The sequence below is a fragment of the Carcharodon carcharias genome, chromosome 5, assembly GCF_017639515.1.
Source record: "Carcharodon carcharias isolate sCarCar2 chromosome 5, sCarCar2.pri, whole genome shotgun sequence".
Lineage (NCBI taxonomy): Eukaryota > Metazoa > Chordata > Chondrichthyes > Lamniformes > Lamnidae > Carcharodon > Carcharodon carcharias.
Genome location: NC_054471.1, coordinates 172,900,728 through 172,922,525, shown reverse-complemented (window position 1 = coordinate 172,922,525; position 21,798 = coordinate 172,900,728). Strand labels below are relative to the sequence as shown.

Here is a 21,798-nt window from a genome sequence, read left to right as displayed (position 1 = left end):
ACTATATGATAATTTTAGATTATTCATTTGTTCATCATTAGTATAATCAAATTGGATCATATTTTCAACTTCAATTAAGATCTTTTCTGCTTCCAGTGACTTAACTGAGAAGTATGAAGTGTCTCTGGAATTGCATGTAGGCTAGACCAAATAAGGATGGCAGATATGCTTTCCTAAAGTACATTAGTAAACCTGATGGGTTTTTTTTATGATAGTGAGTTAACCGGGATTCTTGGTTTAGCCAGTTGCAATATCTGGGTTAATCGTGTTCTCAAGGGGAGGGTTGACATTCTTGAAGGTACACAGAGTTAGGAAACAACCGTGAGAGTGCTTAAAAAATCTAAACACCAAAAGACAAAAGGATTTTTTTTCTTTTGTACTAAATCATTCTTCAATTAACAGTTTCTCTCTTCTACTTTTCTTCATAAAATTGCTTATATAGACTCCAAATTTCAATTTTTCCACCTTGTGCTACTTTTTGCAGTTGCACCTTTGTCATTCTTGTACAAACTTAATTGATGCTGCACATTCAAATTTTTGTTCCATTTCAGTTTGCAGAGCAGTCAGGTCAACTGCTTGAGCTTGAATCATTTATAGATCCTTGATAATTGTTGCCTTGCTTAGTCGAGTTAATTAGACCTTGTGAAAGATCTAATTCTGACATGTATTTGCTTGGAGCTAATTTGACAACTTTTGAATACTTGAATCTGGACATGAGGAAATGAAACTTGAAAACCAGAAGGTCAATGTAGCATTAATGCCATAATTACGTCTAATATATGCAGAGATTAAACAAATGGGGAAGGATATTAGTTTACCCACTATGGATAATATTGTTTGCTTAAAAGTTTAACTCCACCAACAGAGGTCCTGTCCATCCTATCCCTTAATTACCCTTGTAGCTAACCCTGTTTTGCACAATTTATATTTCTTTTACAGCTGAGTTGTAAATATTTTCTACCTGGGAGGCTCTAGTTTTCTGTTTAAAAATAAAACTTACTCTGAGTGGAAAGCAGGCCTGTACTCTAAATATACTACCTTCATCCTTCCAGTGAGCATACATTCTGATCACAATTACATGTTGGTGAAAACCTTTAAAGCTTTGGTGTTTACGTAAATGCTGTGCATCAATGTCAAAATTAAATGCCTGGTTGCCAAACTTTAATTGAGATGCTGACTCTCATATGTTTAATCTCCTGCAAATACCTCATGAACACATTGTACAATGATTGAACCTACATTTTCTATTTTTATTTTCTGGCAGGAAAAGAAGGGGGCATTTTTTTAGGGAAGTGCGGGGGGAAACTCAGTTGGTTGCCTGCTGGAAAAAACGTTCTTTACAGTGTTAATGCACTAAAAGTGTACTTGGCTTTTAAAAAAAGAATCAAGGCCTATGCTCCAGAAAGCAAAGAAAATTAATGGATTATTTTGTAACTTAAGCTACAGTGTGTTTTTTAAATTGCCTCTAAAGTTTACAAGTATGATATAATTAGAGTTTTGTAATTCTTCAATTTGTAAAATAATATTTCTCTTTTTGAATTTTGTCCATTACTGCAGAGAGCGCCAGGATGCTGATGGTCAGATGAAAGAGCTTCAGGACCAGCTGGAGGCAGAACAGTATTTTTCAGTATGTTCTCCACTTTTGAGTTCACAGTGAGGAAAGCTTGATACAATTAAATATTGGATGATTTACAGTGTCCACTTTTAAAAGTATAAATAATAAATGCAAAGGTACAGATGAAGATACCACTATTTTTGCAATTGGCCTAACAAAAGAAGAACAGCTGTGTCCGTTGTCCGAGCAGAAAGATTTAAGGGCTGAATTTTCTTCCCGTCTTGGGGGGGAAGTTGATGGGCGGGGCACACTTCTGATCGGCACCCCTGATTGGAGGCGCAATGCCATTTTACGTGGGCGGGTCAATTAAGGCCCGCCTGGCATGATGTCCACTGGGTAGCGCTATGTGGGGGTTGGGGGGGGGATCCCAAAATTGAGAGTGCGCTTTTTCGTGCATGCGCACGAAAAAGCACATTCATCTCCCTGACGCTAAGGGCTGCCTCAGGGAGATCACCTCTACTTTCAAAAATATTAAAAATAGAAAAAAAAAATTTCTCTTACATGTCTCCTCATGTGACATGTCCATAATTTTTACAACCACTTGATTAAAATTTTATAAAGCCTACATGAAACCTCATCCCACCCGTGGATGAAGTTTCATGTTTTTTCTACTTTCCACTGGGGCTCCTGGCCTGTTGGATGGGCAGGTCCTTTAGTTACTTAATTGACCCTGTCAATGGCCTCAATTGGCCATTGACAGGTCAGCGGGCCCGTAGCTGATTTTGCTGCACTCCCGCCTTCCTGAAAATTTAAATCGGGCGCGGTGACGTCGGGAATTTCCCTCGACATCACTGCGCGTCATTTTACACGCGGGTAAGTGGGCCCCACCCCCGCTTGTCAACTCGTAAAATTCTGCCCTAAAAGTTTGGATACAAATTAAATTGGAAATGAGTAAATAAGCAACCAAATTAAAGCTATAGCGCAATTTCAGTGGTGTGTGTATGTGACTATACAATTATTACTGTGACACCATTTTGTGCCTGAAAATATGCATGACCAATTAGATAAAGAATGAAAATGAATTTTTGAATTTATCTTATTCCTAAATGTTTTGAAATTGTAAGCAAATTTTGAAGTTAAACTATACCCTCCCCTTGAACAACTTCAAATTTATATAATAAACGATAAAGAAGTGCAGCTAATCAGAGCATGAGCTTGGAAATTTGGTAAGTGAAGGAATTCAGTGCAGTGAGGGAGGAGGGAAACAGGTAAGTGGTGAGTATTTTATCATTTATCTAGCAATAGCAAAGTTCATTGGGTGTAGTAGGGTTTATTAATTATAAATGAACTAAGAAAATAATAATTAATTAGCACATAATACAGATGGCAGGATGGGTGATGTGTTGCGACTGCAGTATGTGGGAGTCCTGGATACCAGTGTGATTCAAGGCAAAGATATCCGCAGTAAGTGTCTGCGGCTGGAGTAGCTTTGGCTCGGTCATTGAGCTGGAGGCCAAGCTGCAGACACTGCAATGCATCAGGGAGGGGGAAAGTTACCTGGATACTTTGTTCCAGGAGGCGGTCGCACCCTTCAGGATGGGGTCTTCTGATTTGGTCAGTGGTCATGGACAGGAGGATGTGAGTGAGAGTAAGGCGGGTAAGGGGAATGAGAAGATGGGAGTGGAGGAGCCTCAGCCCTTGCAATTGTCCAATAGGTTTGAGGTTCTTACAGCTTGTGGGGACGAAAGTTGGGGTGCAGGGTGGATGAGCTAACTGATCACGGCAATGTGGTACAGGAAGCCATTTAAGGGGAGGGAATTAATAAGAATGTAGTGGTAGCAGAGGGGCAGTATAGTCAGGGGAATTGACACAGTTCTATGCAGCTGAGAGCGAGAGTCCAGAAGGCTGTGTTGCCTGCCAGGTGCCAGGGTTCAGGACATCTGCTCAGTGTTGGAGAGGAACTTGCAGGAGGAGGAGGCGGATCCAGTTGTTGTGGTCCATGTTGGTACCAATGATGTTGGACTAGGAAAGAGACTCTCCTTGGGTATTCTGAGCAACTAGGGGAAAAATTAAAAAGTAGAACCTCAAAGGTAATAATCTCTGTATTACTACCTGAGCCATGTGCAAATTGGTGTAGGGTAAATAAGATTGGAGAGATGAATGCGTGGCTTAAAAACTTGCGTTTTTGAGCTAAGGTCATCTCTCACTATGTGCTAATGACACCCCTGATTGACAGCTGCCCCACCACTTTTTCCTAGCTTCCTATCTTTTCTAAATTTCAATTACCCTTCAGTATTCCTGGTCACCCTGCAACCATGTCTCTGTGATGGCTACCAGGTCATGCATGTTTATTTCTATCTCTGCTAAAAAATAATCCATTTTGTTACAGATGCTGCACACATTCAGCCACAGGGTCTTTAACTCTCTTTTTTACCATCTTTGCAATCTCTGGCCTTATGTGCTGGTGCACCAAGTTTGTACCCTGTCTCTCCCTGCCATACTCTGCATAGAACTGTCAATCCCCTGACTATAATGTCCCCTACTACCACTACATTTCTGTTAACTCCTTCCACTTGAATGCTTTCCTGTACAACGGTGCCATGATCAGTAAGTTCATCCACCCTGCAGCCCCCACTTTCATCCCCACATGCTACAAGAACCTCAGACCTATTGGACAATTGCAAGGGCTGAGGCTTCTCCACTCCTACCTTAGCTCAAAAGAGCAAGATGTAAAATCAGTTTGGTTAGAGTTAAGAAAAAGGCACGGTAAGAGGTCATTTGTGGGAGTGGCTTATAGGCCCCCTAACAGTAGTTACACTGTAGGACAGAGTATACAGCAATAAATAAATGGGGCTTGTAAGGAAACAATAATTATGGGTGATTTTAATCTACGTGTAGATTGGATGAATGAGATTGGCAAAGGTAGCCTGGAAAATGTATGGAGTGTATACAGGACAATTTCCTAGAGCAATATGTTTTAGAGCCAACCCAAAGAGCAGGCTATTCTAGACCTGGTAATGAGACAGGATTAATCAATAACCTCATGGCAAAGGACCCTGTAGGTGACAGCAATCATAACATGCTAGAATTTCACCTTCAGTTTAAAGGGGAGAAGTGTAGACCTAAAACATGTGTTTTAAACCTGAATAAATGCAATTGTAAGGGTATGAAAACAGAGCTAGCTCAAGTGAACTGGGAAACTAGGTGGAAAGGTAGAACAATAGAGATGCAGTGGCAGACTTTTAAGGATATATTCAATTATACTCAGCAAAGATTTATTCCAGTGAGAAAGAAAGACACCGAGAAGGATGCATCATCCATGGCTAAATGCGGCAGTTTCAGATAGTATTAACTTGAAAGAAACTCTGCACAAATCTACAAGTTGGAAGTCAGGGCGAGAAATATGCAGTTCCAGACTAAGGTAAGTAATAAGGAGCAGATTGGCAATCCAAATTTGATTGCAACTCTACAGAAATTCTGGACCAATGAAAGAGGAAACAAATATCAGAAGAGAATGGGCTTCTAAATTCCAGTTGTATCTAATTCAAAGAAAAATACCAGAATTAGAGGTGGGGGATTTTGTTTGTCAAAGTCTCAAAGTTTGAAATAATGCTATGCTAGAAAGGGAAGAGACAAATTATAAATGAAGAATTAGATGATGGTTCAAGCCGAATTCTAGTAAGCATGTAGATCAAATTAAACCTTTGTAGTACTTTTCTTGTGTAACAACAGATATGCAGTTATTTAAGAATGTAAAATACTGGTTTACTTTTACTTGTAAATTATTCTTTGTATTCTTTCATGGACAAAGCCACAGTATTTGTTGCCTGTTCCTAATTGTCCTTGTAAAGGTGGTGGTGAGTTGCCTCCTTGAACCACTGAAGTTCAAGTGATATAGGTATACCCACAACGCTGTTAGGAATGGAGTCCCTGGTTTTTGACCCAGCAACGATATAATTATAGTTCGTGTCTTATGTTATTTTCTGCTTTTAAATTCTACAGACTTTGTACAAGACTCAAGTAAGGGAGCTGAAGGAAGAGTGTGAGGAGAAAAGCAAACTTTGTAAAGATTTGCAGCAAAAAATGCAGGAGCTGCAGGATGAAAGGTGGGAATTCAGTTCACTGATAACCTTAGAACAATCTTGTCTTATGTTTGAAACATAATCCAAAGTGTACCTTCATTGAACTTTTAGTGTTTTTGTATTTCTCAATCTTCAATAGAAAGAATTCAAAACGTAAAGCACTGAATTTCCAGGTAATGTATTTATTATATATGTATCACACAGTTGGGTAGAATGATCCAGGAAATAAAATGTATTCAATATGAACTGAATTTATATCTTGAGAAAGGAGGATTGTTCATCTATAGAAGTGGAAGCCTAGTCATTATATAGTCAATACTGACCAATCTTGTTTACTGAATTCATGTTCTGAGTTCTAAGAATGAATGTCTAATTGTGATGTGTTGTAGCTTTGTGTGTGCATCACACTCAGAAAGAAATGTGCTGATTAAACTGTTTTTCATTATCTGCAGAGATTCTTTGGCAGCACAACTTGAGATTACACTAACAAAGGCAGACTCAGAACAGCTTGCACGCTCAATTGCAGAGGAACAGTATTCTGACCTGGAGAAAGAAAAGATTATGAAGGAACTAGAAATCAAAGAGATGATGGCAAGGCACAAGCAGGAGCTGGCTGAAAAGGATGCGACAATTGCATCTGTGAGTAAAGCTTTACTAGTTTAATTCTTATCATGCAAAATAGTCAAAAGTTGTGAACAGGAGAATTGAAACATGGGCTGAATTTTCCGGTCGGCAAGCAGAGGTGGAGCCCACTTACCGGTGCATAAAATGACGCGTGGTGACATCAGGTGGGCATCCCGACGTCACTGCACGTCATTTAGATTTCCAGTTCGGCGGGCGCACAGCCGAGTTGGCTGCGTGCCCGCCAAACTGTCAAAGGCCTATTAAAGCCTGTTAAAAACTAATTTAAGCAATTAAATGAGCTGCCTTTCAAACCTTAAGGTTGGCAAGCAGGTGAAGAGCCCAGGCGGCCTTCGTATTTTTCATGAAACCTCAACCATGGGTGGAATGAGGTTTCATGAAGTGTTTTAAAATTCAATAAAAATTTTTAAAATAATTCTTTGACATGTACCAGCTCATGTGACACTGTCACATGTGGGGGCATGTTTTAAAAGTTTTTAATTACTTTATTTCAGTTTTTAAATATCAAACTGTTCTCCCTGAGGCACCTCTATGCCTCAAGGAGATTTCTGCACTCTTTCGCATGCATGCCCCGACTCAGGGAATCCTGCCCCGCCCCCCCACTCACGTAGCATTCAGCGCTTCCGGGCGAGTCTCACGTTGGGCGGGCTTTAATTGGCCTGCCCACGTAAAATCACGGCGCGGCCCCAATCGGGGGTGCCGATCGGGTTCGTGCCCATCCCGCACAACCCCCCCCCAATGGGGGGAAAAGTTTTTCCATTATTCACAAATGGCGGTCCTGAAATGTGTTTTTTGTGCAGCGCACCTGCTCAGTCCTTTATATGTATTCAAAAATTGGGTGCATCTTGTACTTGTAATTGATAGGTACCATAAAGTAGTCATAAGGTATTTTGGCCCTACTTACAAGAATTTTGGGAATAGTATCCTTGCCACAACCGACTAGTCCGAGAGATGTGGTGCCCTGAGAGACTAGAGGTTGAGTGGAGCCTAGTTGTTGGGCAGAGGAGGTATTGATGGGGTTTGAAGAGATCAGTGGAGGAGAAGAGATGAAAGAAGGTGCCTCTTTGGGAGAAAATTGCAGGAGTGCACGGGATGGGCTATAGAAGTTGGAAGTGGGGCGCAGTATTAAGGAGGTTGCAGTCCCTGAAGTAAATGCTATGCCTTGGTGGATATCAAGAGAACTTTGGAGTTTTGGAAGGACATGTTTGAGGAGTGTGGATCCCTGTCACTAGGGGGGCTTATCAAGATGGCTTGGTGGGCAAGGGTGGGAACATTCCTGCTCCTTCTGACCCACAAGCAGTGCTGTAAAAGCAGTTACCTGTTCCACACAGCCATTCTTATTCCTCATCTGCCCATCCCTTCTCCTGCCAGGTTTCCAAAAGTCTGGGAAACCCAGCCCCAAAGCCTCATGAAAATATTGGATTGAGTGACCCACCTCCTGGGAGCATGTTGCTTGCTGTCACCCCTTTTCACACCATTGCAACCCCAACCCATCTTGCCTCAGTTAGAACTGGAAGTAGGTGGATTCAAGGTGGCTTGGGTTTGTGTTTGAAAATTTCTACATTTTACCTTCCCATCTGACACAAACCCACAATCTTTGGGGTTTAAGAATACTCCTTTGCTGTAATCACACATAAATCAGAATTTTGATTAGATGGACACACTAGTTTCCACATATATTTTGTGGAATTGAAGTGGCTCTGAATGGAAGTGAAAACCTGAACAGGTAGTTTGGTAAGGGAAATAATATTTGCTGAAGTTTTAGAGCACCGAGGGTACAGATTGTAAGGGTACAGATCTTACAATTATTTTGCTTTTAATATTACTTATCACACTGTACTGAAAGTCTGGGTGAATAAAGAGCAAAGTGACTCTCAATATAGCCACGATCCAAAATTCTAGCCACAATCCAAAATTCTAGCCACTCTGCAGAATTGGGAAGAACTCTGGCTTTCGCTAGAAAATAATGCGGTACCATTTTATTTCAAAATACGAGAAAAATTTCTCAACGTCAGAAATGTAACACCGATTAGTATTTAAAGAAAAGTTGCATCACAATTGTTTTCTTTGGAGAGGCTTCAAGGAGCCTGCAACAAGATTTTCTTCCATTTGATGAAGCAAAATTTCATTGTGCACAAGTCTGATAAATCTGAAACTGCTAGCATGTGCACATTGGAACTATTATACAACAACCATGATATGCCTAGTTTAAGAAAATTATGCATTTTTGTATTATTTCGATAGTTTTAATTTAAATGTTTTAATTTGCTATTTAGCTGGAGGAGACGAATAGAATGCTGACTGCTGATGTAGCAAATCTTGCAAGTGAGAAGGAGGAACTGAACAATAAAATGAAGGATCTTCAGGACCGTGAGTACAAACTAAATTCCAAAATCAGACATAGATGTGTCAGTTCCTTTGTACACTCTCAACCCAGTTTTCGGTGAACTGTTCAATTTGACATTGACTTATAATTGTCTAGCAGTGGCAAAGTGGTATTTGTCACTGGAGTAGAATTCCAGAGACCCAGGGTAATGCTCTGGAGATCCGAGTTCGAATTCTACCACAGCAGTTGAGGAAATTTGAATTCAATAAAACTCTGGAATTAAAAGTCTGATGATGATCACAAAACCATTGCTGATTACCATTAAAACCCATCTGGTTCACTAATGTCCTTAAGGGAAGGAAATTTGCCATCTTTACCTGGTCTGGCCTACATGTGACTCAAGACTCAAAGCAATGTGGTTGACTCTTAACTGACCTCTGAACAAGGGCAATTAGGAATGGGCAATAAATGCTGGCCTAGCCAGCATCTGATGAACGAATAAAAAAAAACCAACATCCTAAAGTACCTTACAACCAACCATTTACTTTTTGAAATGTAGTCACTTATATGAACAAAAGAGGCAGTTTCATTGAGAGGCAGTAATGGTTCTCGATGTCAGAAAGTTAATCCATTTTCTAAACAGTGTAGCAAAATTTTTATGCAGCCCTAGCTGGGCTTGATTCTGATAGTGTCTTGAAATACACACTGTTATGATCTTGGTAGACACCAGTCACATGTTTACTTTTTTTGAATCCAAAACCCCAAGTATTTACTAAAAGAATGAAGCCACAATGTTCACAGTTTAAAACAAATGAATTTTACTGCACCAATCTCAAAGAACATTAATCCTAATAACAACACACTACTTTAAATAGCATGTTATGTTTAAGAGTAAAGATTGCAATTATAATGAACTCAGCTACTTATAATCTAAATCAAACTCCTTAAATCCACACCTCTGCACCGTTGTCCAGCAGAGTTCGACTGCACTCGTCCTGTTCAATTCTTATCTGTATAGTTGTAGCCTAAGGCTCGTTTGCAATGGCATTTTTATCCACAAGCTCTGGTGTCCGCCAACGATCTATCCTTGGCCCCCTCCTATTTCCCAGCTACATGCCCTTGGCAATATCATTCAAAATGGCAGCGTCTATTTCTGTCTATATGCTGAGGGCACCAGCTTTATATCTCTACCACCCCTCTGAACTCCATCAGTGTCTTTAAATTAGACATCTGTCTGCTTGTCCGACATCCAGTACTAGATGAACAGTCATTTCTTTCAAGTAAGCGTTAGGAAGCAGCCTTGTCTTTAACTGTTTCCACAAATTCTGTTCTGAACCATCAATTCCATCACTTTACCAGGTAACTGTCTGAGGTTGAACTAGACTTTTTGCAACCTTGGTGTCATACATCACCATGTGCAATTATTATACCTGTGCAATTACTATGACCACTTATCTTCATCTCTGTAATGTCACCTGCCCTTGACCCTGTCCCTGCTTCAGCTCACCTGCTGCTGAAACACTCACTCATGCCTTGATTAGATGATTCCAACAGGCTCCTGTCCAACCTCCCAGGTTCTACCCTCTAAACTTGAGGCCATCCAAAACTCTGCTGTTCATGTCCTAACTTGCACCAAGTCCTGTTCACCCATAGCCCTGTGCTTGCTGACCTATATTGTCTCCTGGTTAAGCAACACCTCAATTTTAAAATTCTTATCCTTATTTTCAAATTCTTGGGTGACCTCACCCTTCTCCGTCTCTGTAATCTCCTCCTACAAATCTGATATATCTGCACTGCTCCAATTCTGGCCTCTTGAGTAATTCCAATTTTAAATGCTCCATCATTTGCATCTATACCTTCAGCTACCAAAGCTCTGGAATTCCCTCCTTAAATCTCTCTTCCTGCTTTCAGACACTTCTTAAATCCTACCCCTCTGATCACATTTTTGTCAACTGCTGGGTTGGTGTTGCTTGGTATCAAATTTTGTTTGATAAAGCTAGTGTGAGATGCCTTGGGGACGTTTTAATTATGTTAAAGGTGCTACATAAATATATGTTGTTTATAGCTCCTTGTAGCTGCATGGAAAACATTTGTAAAGAGGTGCAGTTGAAGTATACCATCTCAATTTGAAGTATTTTATTTCTCAAGTTGCAATGCATATATTTCATGTTGCTGCAAACCATTTTTATATCAAAATATTTGATGAGATGTGTAGAATCTGTTCTACAGAAGTCATTTTGAAATCCTCCTGCCAAATTAAAGTCTCATATCTTGTTTGTCTACGCAACAACTGATCCATCAACTGTCCTGATTTAGCTTGCTATTTTGTACCAAATAAATCGATGAAGGTCTGCTGCAAAACTCATCAATCTAAAATCTCAAATGGTTTTGTGTTTTGTTTCAGAGATTCAGAAACTGAAAGAAGAGGATGCAAATTTAGCTAATATAAAATTTCAATTTGACAAGCAGCTGCTGAATGAGAGGACGCTCAAAACACAGGTAAGCACGATAGAATCAGATTTTAATTGTTAACACAGATCTCAGCATGTCACTGTATCTCCTGTTTAAAGTTGTTCAAATGCCATTTTTACCCAGACACTGGCATTTTCTGGCAGTACCATTGCATGGCTTTCAGCACTATTCATAGGCATGCTTAATCTGGCCCTATTGCTATAGTATACTGGTATGGCTTCTGTACATTTTCCTAGGTTTTCTCTCGTAATATGACCTCTGTCAAAAGCACTGCAACCTTCAGCTTCATTTTTTTTATTCTTAATGAACTCTGCATGGCACTCTTGAACCAGCCACTAGGAACTGCGCAGGGAGCATTCTCATTTGCTTTTGTTTGAATACTTTGATCCTCATAGTTTTTCATTGGAAAAAGTAACCTGCATCTATGGAACAACTGAGATCAGCGTTTGTCTTGTGGTGTGTTTTAGGAGCAAAGCCACATCTTATGCACTTGCTAATTATATTATGGAATCAAGCTATCTTAGACCAGTCTTCTTTCATAGGATGAGGAACAGGCCAGTGGTCTCTCTTACCAATTCTCTCATACAGATGAAGCTGTAGACAGGTAGATTTTTCCCCGTATTGGTTCTCCCACTACCTGTCACAGTCCTTGTTGACAGCTGTGCCCTTCAGGGCTTAGTCAGGAGTGGTGCTACCAATCCACTCTTGGTGATGGACATTGAAGTCCTCCACCCAGAGTACATTCTGTGCCCTTGCTACTCTCAGTGCTTCTTCCGAGTAGTGAAGTTCAACGTGGAGGAGCACTGATTCATCTGCTGAAGGAGGGCAGTAGGTGTTAATCAGCAGGAGGTTACCTTACCCATGTTTGACCTGACATCATGAAACTTTGCGCTGTCTAGAGTCAATGTTGAGGATTCCCAGGGCAGCTATATCCTGATTGTATACCACTGTACTGCCAGTGGGACATTGGTGGAAAGGCATAATTCTATGAGCATGACCATTTGGGGCTGTTGGTTGACCTGTCTGTGGCCAGCTCTCCCAATTTTGTCACTGGTCCCTAGATGTTAATAAGGAGAGTTTTGCTGAATTGACTGGGCTGCATATGCCTTTGTGGCATCCAGTGTCTAATTTGATGCTGGGCTGTCCATTCTTAATCAAGCATTGGGTCATGGTTTGATACAACAAAGTAACTTGCAAAGCTATTTCAGAGGGCAAAGAATGTGGTATGTGCTACCATGAGTTTTTTTTTAGGCAACTTCCATCTCTGAAGATGATGGGTTGCGCTGTGGTGGGCAACTCAGTTGAGCATCACCTGTTATGGCTAAGGAACCCCATGCTTGTTGGAATGACAGTTTCTGCCACATTTGCTGCAGATGAAGACAATGTGCTGAGAAGGTGCACGATTCCCTGGCCTCTGTTTTCTCTGGGCCCTTTGTATTGTTATTTGTGGCTAAGGCAGCTGTTAAAGCTGTAATCCTTGGTTTTCTCCTGGAAATGCTGCTTTGGGATTTGAAGTCTTCCATAGAATTTCTGTCTGCTGTTTACAGTATGATATAAGCAGACAGGATTCAATTTAGTTGAGAGAGAAGAGACACGCAGCTTTTTTGCTGCTTTTAGATGTTCCTTCTTTGCTCCAGAGTAAGCAGGGTTTTGTAATAAAAGAAATTTCAAAAAGGTGGATTGGATCACATGACCTCTCTGCTTGCTGTTTGGGTATTCCACAAAAGGTAATTGATTATCTTGTGCCTAGACAGACCTTGGCCTTTGTGTTACAGCTGAGGTGATTTTTTTTTAAATGTCTAAGACATCGCTTCTGAATGACCCATTCTTCCATGTAATGATCTAGGAAGGAAGTAGTAACACCTCCACAACAAAACCAAAAATAAAAGTACCTGGAAAAACTCAGCAGGTCTGACAGCATCTGCGGAAAGGAATACAGTTAATGTTTTGAGTTCGTATGACTCTTCAACAGAACCAGGGTCCACCTCCAAGGTGGCCGTTGCTTCTGTAGACTCTCCACCCCTGTCTTGATAAAATGAGATGTAGCTATATAGTGATGCAAATAATTTCAAGTTTCAGTCCATTTTTCAAGTAATCCTTGACATCAGCAGGTGTGAAATTCCACAGGAGAGCTGCCTCTTTGGAATCCACGTTGGAAAATTCCAGAAAGTTGACCAACTTGCAGTTATGGATATATCAGGCGGCCCCTGGTAGCTGTCTTAAGTCACTGTCTAGGTTTTTAAAAAGTTCCATATGTGAGTCCAGCACATGAAATTGTAATTTAATATTTGACATCAATACACCTCCAAAACTTTCCACACACTCTAACTCAGCTTGGACATAACAGCAGCAATTTTTGCAATGCATTCAGATGAAAGCAAAATACTGTGGAGGCTGGAAATCTGACATGAAAACAGAAAATGCTGGAAGCTCTGAAGAAGAGTCATATGGACTCGAAACGTTAACTCGGTTTTTCTCTCCACAGATGTTGTTAGACCTGCTGGTTTTTTTCCAACATTTTCTGTTTTTGTTTGCGTTGCATTTATTGATTTCAGCATCAAATGACAGATTATTAGTGATTGTGGAGCCTAAACATGTGAAGCTGTCAACAACGTCCAGCATCACCTTGTCAATGCTGTTGGTTGGCAGTATGGCAACATCCTGGACCAAGACATTTGTCTTCCTGAGGCTGATGGTCAGACCAAGCTCTTTACAGATGTGAGATAGCCTGTCCATTTGTAGCTGAAATTGTTCCTCTATTGAACGTTAGTGTGGCATTATCAGCGTAGAGCAAATATCTAATGAGGACTTGGCACACTTCTGTCTTGGACTCAGATAAACAAGACTAAGCAGCTTTCCATTAGTTCTGCTATATTAGTAAACACCCTCTGTGGATGATCTAAAGGCATATGACAGCAGTGAAAAGAACAATATGCCAAAGAGTGTTGGTGCCGAAATACAACCCTTTTTGACCCCACTACAGATTACAAAGGGTTCTGATATTGCCCCATGATAGCTGACCTTGCACATCATGTTGTCACGGAAAGAGGAGATCACATTGAGCAGCTTAGCAGGCAGCCAATTTTCTCCAGCAGCTTAAATAAACCGCCTCTGCTCACATGGTCGAGAGCTTTGGTGAGATCGATGAAGACAATATGGAGTGGCCTCCAATCTTCACGGCATTTCTCTTATAACTGGTGGACTAAGAAGACCGTGTCAATTATAGATCTTCCAGTTCTGAAACCACACTGGGATTTGAGGTAGATGCATTCTGCCAGGATCTGCGGTCTGACAAGGGTAACAACAGGCAAATACTTTTCCCATGCTACTCGGTAGGGAGATGCCTTGCTGGTTGTTGCTATCGCTGCCCTTGTTCTTGTGGAGGCTCACAATCTTTGCATCATGCATATCCTGGGGTGCTGCCCCCTCCCTCCATCGGAGACACAGAAGTTCATGCAGATACTGCAGGAGTGCTGGTTTCCCAGACTCGATGAGTTCAGGCTCTATGTCATCAGACCTGGAGCTTTTCCACGGCAAGTGAGTCAATAGCTTTACCAAGTTCCTCCACTGTGGATTCAATACCTAGCTCAGCCATGACGGGCAGGCTTTGTATGGTGTCTAGAACTTCAATTGTGATAGTATTCTCCCAGGAGTACAATTGAAGGTAGTGTTTCACTTGGTCAAGTTAAGGAACTGTTGGTTTTTATCTGGGTAGGCAGTAAGGCTGGCATTGATACAACAATGACATTTCTGTTTTGAACACAAAAAAAATCTTCAAGAGTTGCATCCAGTTCTTGGTGCATACCAGGTAGTGATCTGTACCACAGTCAGCGCTGTGTAGGTGCCTGTGTTGGCAATGTTTTTGAGAGAGTCACGTCTGATGATGATGATAATCAGATCCAACCAGTGCCAATGCCCTGATGTTGGATGTCTCCAGGACACCGTGTGAAATAGTTTGTTCTGAAAGAAGGCGCAAGCATCAAAGCTCAGGTAGTCTCTGTTCTCATTTATCTTTGTCCAGGCCATGATATCCGAGGCAGGAGGGCTATTCCTCATGGTCCGTGCCCACTCTTGCGTTGAATTCTCCTAGTAGGCAAAGATGTTCTGACTTAGGGATTCTGCTGATAACAATGTCAAGCTCCTTGTAGAACTGGTCTCTTGCCTCTGTAGTGGAGAATAGACACTCATGAATTTAACTGGCCCTGTTTGAGTTGAGAGGCAGATGGAGAGAACACGTTCTGAACCCTTTTTGGGCAGTTCTATCGCTGAGAGTAGCGAGCTCCTTGCAGCGAAGCCTACGCCTTGCTCCATATGAGTAGTAAGAGCAATTAAGAGTAAGTTAGCACGTGTGGGAGAAAGGAATATATGTATTTGCTGATAGAGTTAGAAGTAGAGATGTGGAAGCAAACATAGATGCTACTGTAGGCCAGTTGGGCCAAATGGCTTGTTTCTGTGCTGTAGACTTCATGTAACACCATGAAGGAATTAGAGGGTACAATATTCTTAAAGCACCTCAATTTTATCCTGGCCTCCCCCCCACCCCCCCGCGCAATCAATATGTTTTCTGTATTGGAAGGAACACAAACCTGGCCTGTGCCAGTTGCCCTCATAATTTAGCCCTGTTAGCTGTGGTAGAATTCTGCTGAATCTGCACTGCACCCCCTCTAAGGCCTGTAAATCCATCCTGAGGTGTGGTGCCCACAATTGAATGCAGTCCTCTAGGCGTGTCCTGACCAGAACTTTATAGAATTTTAGTATGATTTCCATCCCTTTAAATTCCAGTCCTCTTGAGATGGAAATCTGTCCCCAGTAACAGATCTCAGTTACTTCCCCACAAGAGATGTTAGACTAGTAGGTCTATAATTTCTTTCCTACCCTTCTTAAATTATTGAGGTGCATTGACAGTTTTCCAATCCAAGGCTAACATTCCATTAGCCTTTTTTTGTTTTTTTTTTACCTGTTCACAAGATTTTAGTGATTTTTGTACTTGAACCCCAAAATTTATTTGCTTCTCCACAGTTCTTAGATCTTCACCATTATAAAATATCCTGATCTTGTGTCTGAAGTGGATAAAATCTTTGGTCAAACTTCACCTGCCCACTAACTTTGTCTATCAATGTTCCTTTGCAACTTCCTGCTTCCATCTACGCTACTTATTGTGTCATCCAACTTAGTGTTATCAGCAAACTTGGTTATATGGTTCTCTATTTTTTCATTTGAATCATTAATAAATATATGAAAAACTGAGATCCCTGCAGGGGTGTCAAACCTGCCAGTTGGAGGGCTTATCCATTGTCTCAACTCTGTCTCAAATCTCCTTACCAATTCTCAATTTTTTCTAAAGTTTGCCTCCAATTCTGTGTGCTTCCATTTTTCTTAATGGTCTCTTGTGTGGAACTTCATCAACGGTCTCTGGAAACTCATAAATAATATCCTCAGGCATTCCTTTATCTACCGCAGTGGTGACTACCTCAAAAAAAAATCAATTAGGTTAATTAGATATGCCCTACAAAATCCAAGCCAATTCTTGCTGATCAATTCATATTTGGCCAGGTTCTCGGTCAATTTGTCCCCAGTAATGGATTTCAGTTATTTCCTCACAAAAGATGTTAGACTGGTAGGTCTATAATTTCTTTCCTACCCTTCTTAAATTATTGAGGTGCATTGACAGTTTTCCAATCCAGGGTACAGCTTCTGAATCAAGAGAGTTTTTGGAAGATAATGACAAAAGCATCTACAATTTCTTCAGCTATATCATTTAATTCCTTGGGGTTGGTGCTGGAGATTTTTCTATGTTCAGCTCATTATTTATGGCTCCCATTCACTTTTCAGCCCAAAGTCCTGTAAAATTTGCAATGGAACTTAATACTCATGTTAAAATTTTAACTCCTCCAACCCTAAAAAAAGTTAAATTAAATGTCATAGCTTGAATTGATAAAAGTTAACAAGTTTTAAAAATAAAGTACCAACTAGTTGCATTGCAATTATATTTCTGTAGTTCATCATTTAAACTTGGTCTTAGATGAAAGTTTATGATTTGCATCCCCAATGGTCCATTTTGTTGATTGGACATGCATTATTGGTGTTACTAGCATTATTGGTGTTACTTTGCAGGAAAATGGAAGATTACAGGAAAGAATTTCAAAGACAGCACAAAATAGACAAGATTGCAGATATTAAAGAAAATGTTGGGAGAATCAGTTTTTCTTGTAAAATTATTCTAAGTGTACAAACCGCCAATGATTGCATGGTAAAGTGGATCAAAGTGCAACTTTTATTAAAAACAAAATGGATAATTTCAATTTTTGGAATGTTATAATGGTATCTTATGTTATTGTTTGTCATTGGAGAGGCTTTTGGAGTGGAACTCATTTTCATTAATAATGCTTTGAGAAATAGATGATACGAGCATATTATTTCAACATTAAGCACAGAACAAGGGTGGGTGTTAAATTAAACCAGCCTCAGACTGGAGATTAGAAATAATTTATTTTGCTACATGGTACCGGCCATATAAGTAGTAATGCGTTAAATAACTAAATAAATATTTGATTTGGGCCATAATTGAAGATTTTAAAGATAAGTATAGTGGGAGTGGTGAGCTGCCTTCTTGAATCATTGCAATCCATGTGGTGTAGGCACACCAACAGTGCTCTTAGGGAGCAAGATCCAGGATTTTGACCCAGCGACAGCTTAGGAACAGTGATACAGTTCCAAGTCAGGATGGTGTGTGATTTGGAGGGGAACTTGCAGGTGGTGGTGTTCCAATACAATGGTTCCTTCTCGGAAATGTGTAAATGCCCTGCTAAGAAATGTAATTAAATAAAGTTGAATAATCTAGGTTATGCGGTTGATTAAATTTTAGGAATTTTACTCAATAATTAGACCATGGGGAGAAATTCTTCCACATTCTTCCAAACATCGTACACTGAGTGAGTCCACAAGTGCAACAAAATAGTTAATTATTGAAGAAACTGCATTGTTCAATGGAAATTCACACAAAAATTATCATGTTTTAGGCTGTCAATAAATTAGCCGAAATTATGAATCGGAAGGACATGAAGAGGGACCATGGCAGACGTGGAACTGACACTGACGTTCGTAAAAAGGAAAAGGAAAATAGAAAACTGCAATTGGAGCTGAGATCAGAGCGGGAAAAGTTATCACAAATGATGATTAAATACCAGAGAGAGCTGAATGAAATGCAAGCGGTAAGATTGTGCATGCAGTTTGCTGTACAGCCAAAGTTAGATATTTTTGCTACTCAAGAATTCATTTGTTTAAAAATGTTTGTCTTGAGGTGAAATGTATAGATGCTGTCCATATTGTTCTGTATCAGTACTTGGATTTTTGATTTAGTCATAATGACCTCTCGTAATCAGTTAATGGTGCATGTTTTGAGTAATTTGTTAAACTTGGTTCTACAGATGCAGTCCAAAATATAGAAAAAAGTATCAGGCAAGGATAGTAGAAATTATAAAACCTTAAATGTAGACAGTTTTCTCTATATTTGCAAGCTGCCCTGTTTTGGGTTTGAAAATTTAAAAAGTAATTGAAGGGCTAGTTGTCACAGTGTTTTCATAGTTTTCATCAAATTGTAATTTTCAAATCCCTAAAACATTTTGGAATTGCTTGTATTTTATAAAAATAATGCACTAATTTAGTTTGTAAAATTGTGTATAATTATGTGTGTTTAATGTTCTTTCAATGTTGTAGTGTTCACTGCCAATATATTTAGGATTTTTGTTGAAATAGCAATGATAAAATCAAAGAATTTGTATGCTGAGTTGATTATTTCTCAGCGCTTTAAGATGAAAGGTATCTTTTTTTTAACAGTAAAGATTTTTAAAAACTTGGATATCTTGGAATCCCTACTTTCCCAACTCGACCATAGTCTATTTTAAGCTAAAGAGGACATCAGTCATCTTTGAAATTACCCTAAATGGCTAAAATGTATGATTAATTTCCCTGACAGTTTGCGATATTTACTTGCTTCTCCCAAATTAGTGTAGCACCCACTAACAAAAAAATAATTCCATGCAGTTTCCCAGGGGGAAGAAACAGCTTGCCAATTAGGGATACTTGAAAGGTTTAAGCCTTCAAAATGGGAACTTGGCACTTGGTGCTATATTACCTCAGACAGTATCACTTCAGGCAATGTAAGATGAGCATTAGGAAAAAGTTGCTTAGCTTAAGGATGTGATTTGTTCAAATAATTACGGTGCATTACATGGTTAAGGCGAAGTCATAGTTGCAACCTCAAACTAGTGAGGAACATCGTTATAAAAGTTCACTCAAGGCTAAGCCATTGGTGGAAATTAATTTTGGAGTGATTAAAATGGTGTATATATTTTCCCCTAGCAAACATGCATTACTGAAGATTGCTGTTACAATTGATGTGTTCTTTGCTGTATTATATTTCTAGGTTGTATTATAATATACTTGGTGTAATCCTAACAATCTCTTTTCCTAGCAGAAAACCATAGATTACTGGGAAAGGTGTTATCAAATTTGATTATTACATATAGACTACACAATATGAATAATGTGTTGAAAGTGGAAACTCTATGATAAAGTCAGTCAGAACTAAATTTGTTCTTTCTCTTTCCTGCTCCCCTGCTTACGTTACACGCAAATATCTATGTGTCTGCACAGACAAGCACACATTTATACTGCATTAAGAAGAATGGAGTAAAAACAACAATTGTTTCTGAGTACAATAATATGAGTGCGAGTGGTGTGCTAGCACATTTTCAGTCAGCTGGTAACAAAATGAGCTGAGGTCAGAGCGAAAATAATACTTGCATAACATGAATTTGGCTAGAGTAGGCCTGACTGAGAAGGAGGAATATTGTGGTTTCATTGAAATTTAAGTTGATGACAATATAAATTTAAATGTAAGTTGATTAACATTTCTAGTAAGAATGATAGCTCAGGAAGGAACAGTGAAGCACAATTCCTGCAGGATGTGTAAGTTCTAAGTAGCAAATGTTAACATGAGCAGAAACATGTGGGAAATTGGATTACTTGAAGCTGAGACAGAATTAAAGACGATCAGACATATTTGGAGGGGTGAGTATGAGAAGCTTCTGTAAGAAGAGCTTAAGGGTAGACAACCTGCTGAGAGATGGAGACCTTGCAGTTGTAGAGTCAGGAAACTGGTTTCTATGCATGGGTCAGTGAAAGCAAGGAAGAACAGGCTACAGCAGGAACTTTGAGAGTAAATATACTTCTCGCAACAACTTTGAAACACTAACTTCCTGTGAGAAAGATGATGACTCTGGGTAGAACCCTTAAAGAGATCGCAACAGCACCAAAAATACATGTGATGCCTTGAAGAAGGTGGGGTAAGAATTAGTGATTCCGTTTGGAATGCAGTAATCATTTGACTTGATAGTTAATGGGTGGACTTATTTACAATCCACTTTGAGAGCCATAAATGCTTTGTTACCTCCATTGTGCTAGGGTAAAGGGCATTTTGGAAAGACTAGAGAAGATTATGTAAGGCGAGAGAGAACAGCCAATGTTTGTGGCTCACATGGGAGGCATGATAAAAGAAAGGACTGAAGCCCAGAGAAAAGACTTTAGGAAATTGGGAAGCAGCTTTGTGAGTGGGGACTTTGAAATTGGTAATCTCTGGTTTACTCTTCCATCTATGCTGTAGAAATTAGAAAAGGCCTGGCATATAGAAGGAATAAAAGTAAAAGCAAATTGACAAGTTCTAAGCAAGATGAAGAATAACCTGAATTACCTGGACAATCTCAGCAGGTCTGGCAGCATCGGCGGAGAAGAAAAGAGTTGACGTTTCAAGTCCTCATGACCCTTCGACAGAACTAGTTCTAGTTCTGTCAAAGGGTCATGAGGACTCGAAACGTCAACTCTTTTCTTCTCCGCTGATGCTGCCAGACCTGCTGAGTTTTTCCAGATAATTTTGTTTTTGTTTTGTATTTCCAGTATCCGCAGTTTTTCGTTTATTGAAGAATAACCTGCTATCCAGACAAAAAAAAGGGGAATGGGATAGACTTTAAACTGGCAGAGACTCAGAAAACATTTGCAGTTAAATTTGTATCTTTATTGCAATAGTACTTCTTTAAATACAGATTTCTAGCTATTTTTTCACCAAAGACTTTTAACAGAATCAGAAGTTCTCACTCTGGAAAAACAGGCCCAGGAATATAAATACAAATTCTGGCCTTGTGACTTGTTTATGGTCACAGAATATGAAAATCTAATTGGAAGCTGTTTTCTACTGAGTTGATGGGTTCGATATTATTTGAGGAATAAACACCCAATTGCCTTAAAATCTGCCTGTTATAATTTTGGCATCTATCATCAAAGAAAACAGCTTGTTTTCATGTTCCAAGACAAAGTTCTTGTTTAGGATTCACGTTTCGTAGCAATATTTTGTAGCAATATAGCCATAGAAAGATATATTCTGTAAATATATTAGTGAAAAGAAAATAGTTAAATATGAGGTGAGTCCCTGGGGACTAAGTGAATAGATGATGAGCAGAAATTGGCAGGATACTTAAATAATTTTTTTGTATGTTTGCATAAGAGATGGATATTGGGGAATTTGGCATACCTAATTTACATTGCCCTCAAGTACCTTGGGACATTTTTTTCTGCATTAAATTTACAACCTAAATGCAAGTTGTAGAAGGAAGGAATCAGAGCAGGAGTTAAAAGCAGCTTCTGACTAGGTAGCAGTCCCAATGAGT

At 39.7% G+C, this 21,798-nt stretch overlaps 1 protein-coding gene across 2 annotated transcripts in view; it reads left to right on the top strand.

Annotated features, from left to right (window-relative positions):
• The window catches only part of rock2a (rho-associated, coiled-coil containing protein kinase 2a), a 239,694-nt gene that overhangs the window by 180,953 nt on the left and 36,943 nt on the right, over nucleotides 1–21,798 (top strand). For both annotated transcript variants that reach the window (XM_041187906.1, XM_041187907.1), the window contains exons 20-25: nucleotides 1,558–1,627; nucleotides 5,558–5,661; nucleotides 6,090–6,276; nucleotides 8,556–8,649; nucleotides 11,010–11,104; nucleotides 18,097–18,288. In XM_041187906.1, the coding sequence (XP_041043840.1) occupies nucleotides 1,558–1,627; nucleotides 5,558–5,661; nucleotides 6,090–6,276; nucleotides 8,556–8,649; nucleotides 11,010–11,104; nucleotides 18,097–18,288 (742 nt within the window). The remainder of the gene's footprint in view (nucleotides 1–1,557; nucleotides 1,628–5,557; nucleotides 5,662–6,089; nucleotides 6,277–8,555; nucleotides 8,650–11,009; nucleotides 11,105–18,096; nucleotides 18,289–21,798) is intronic.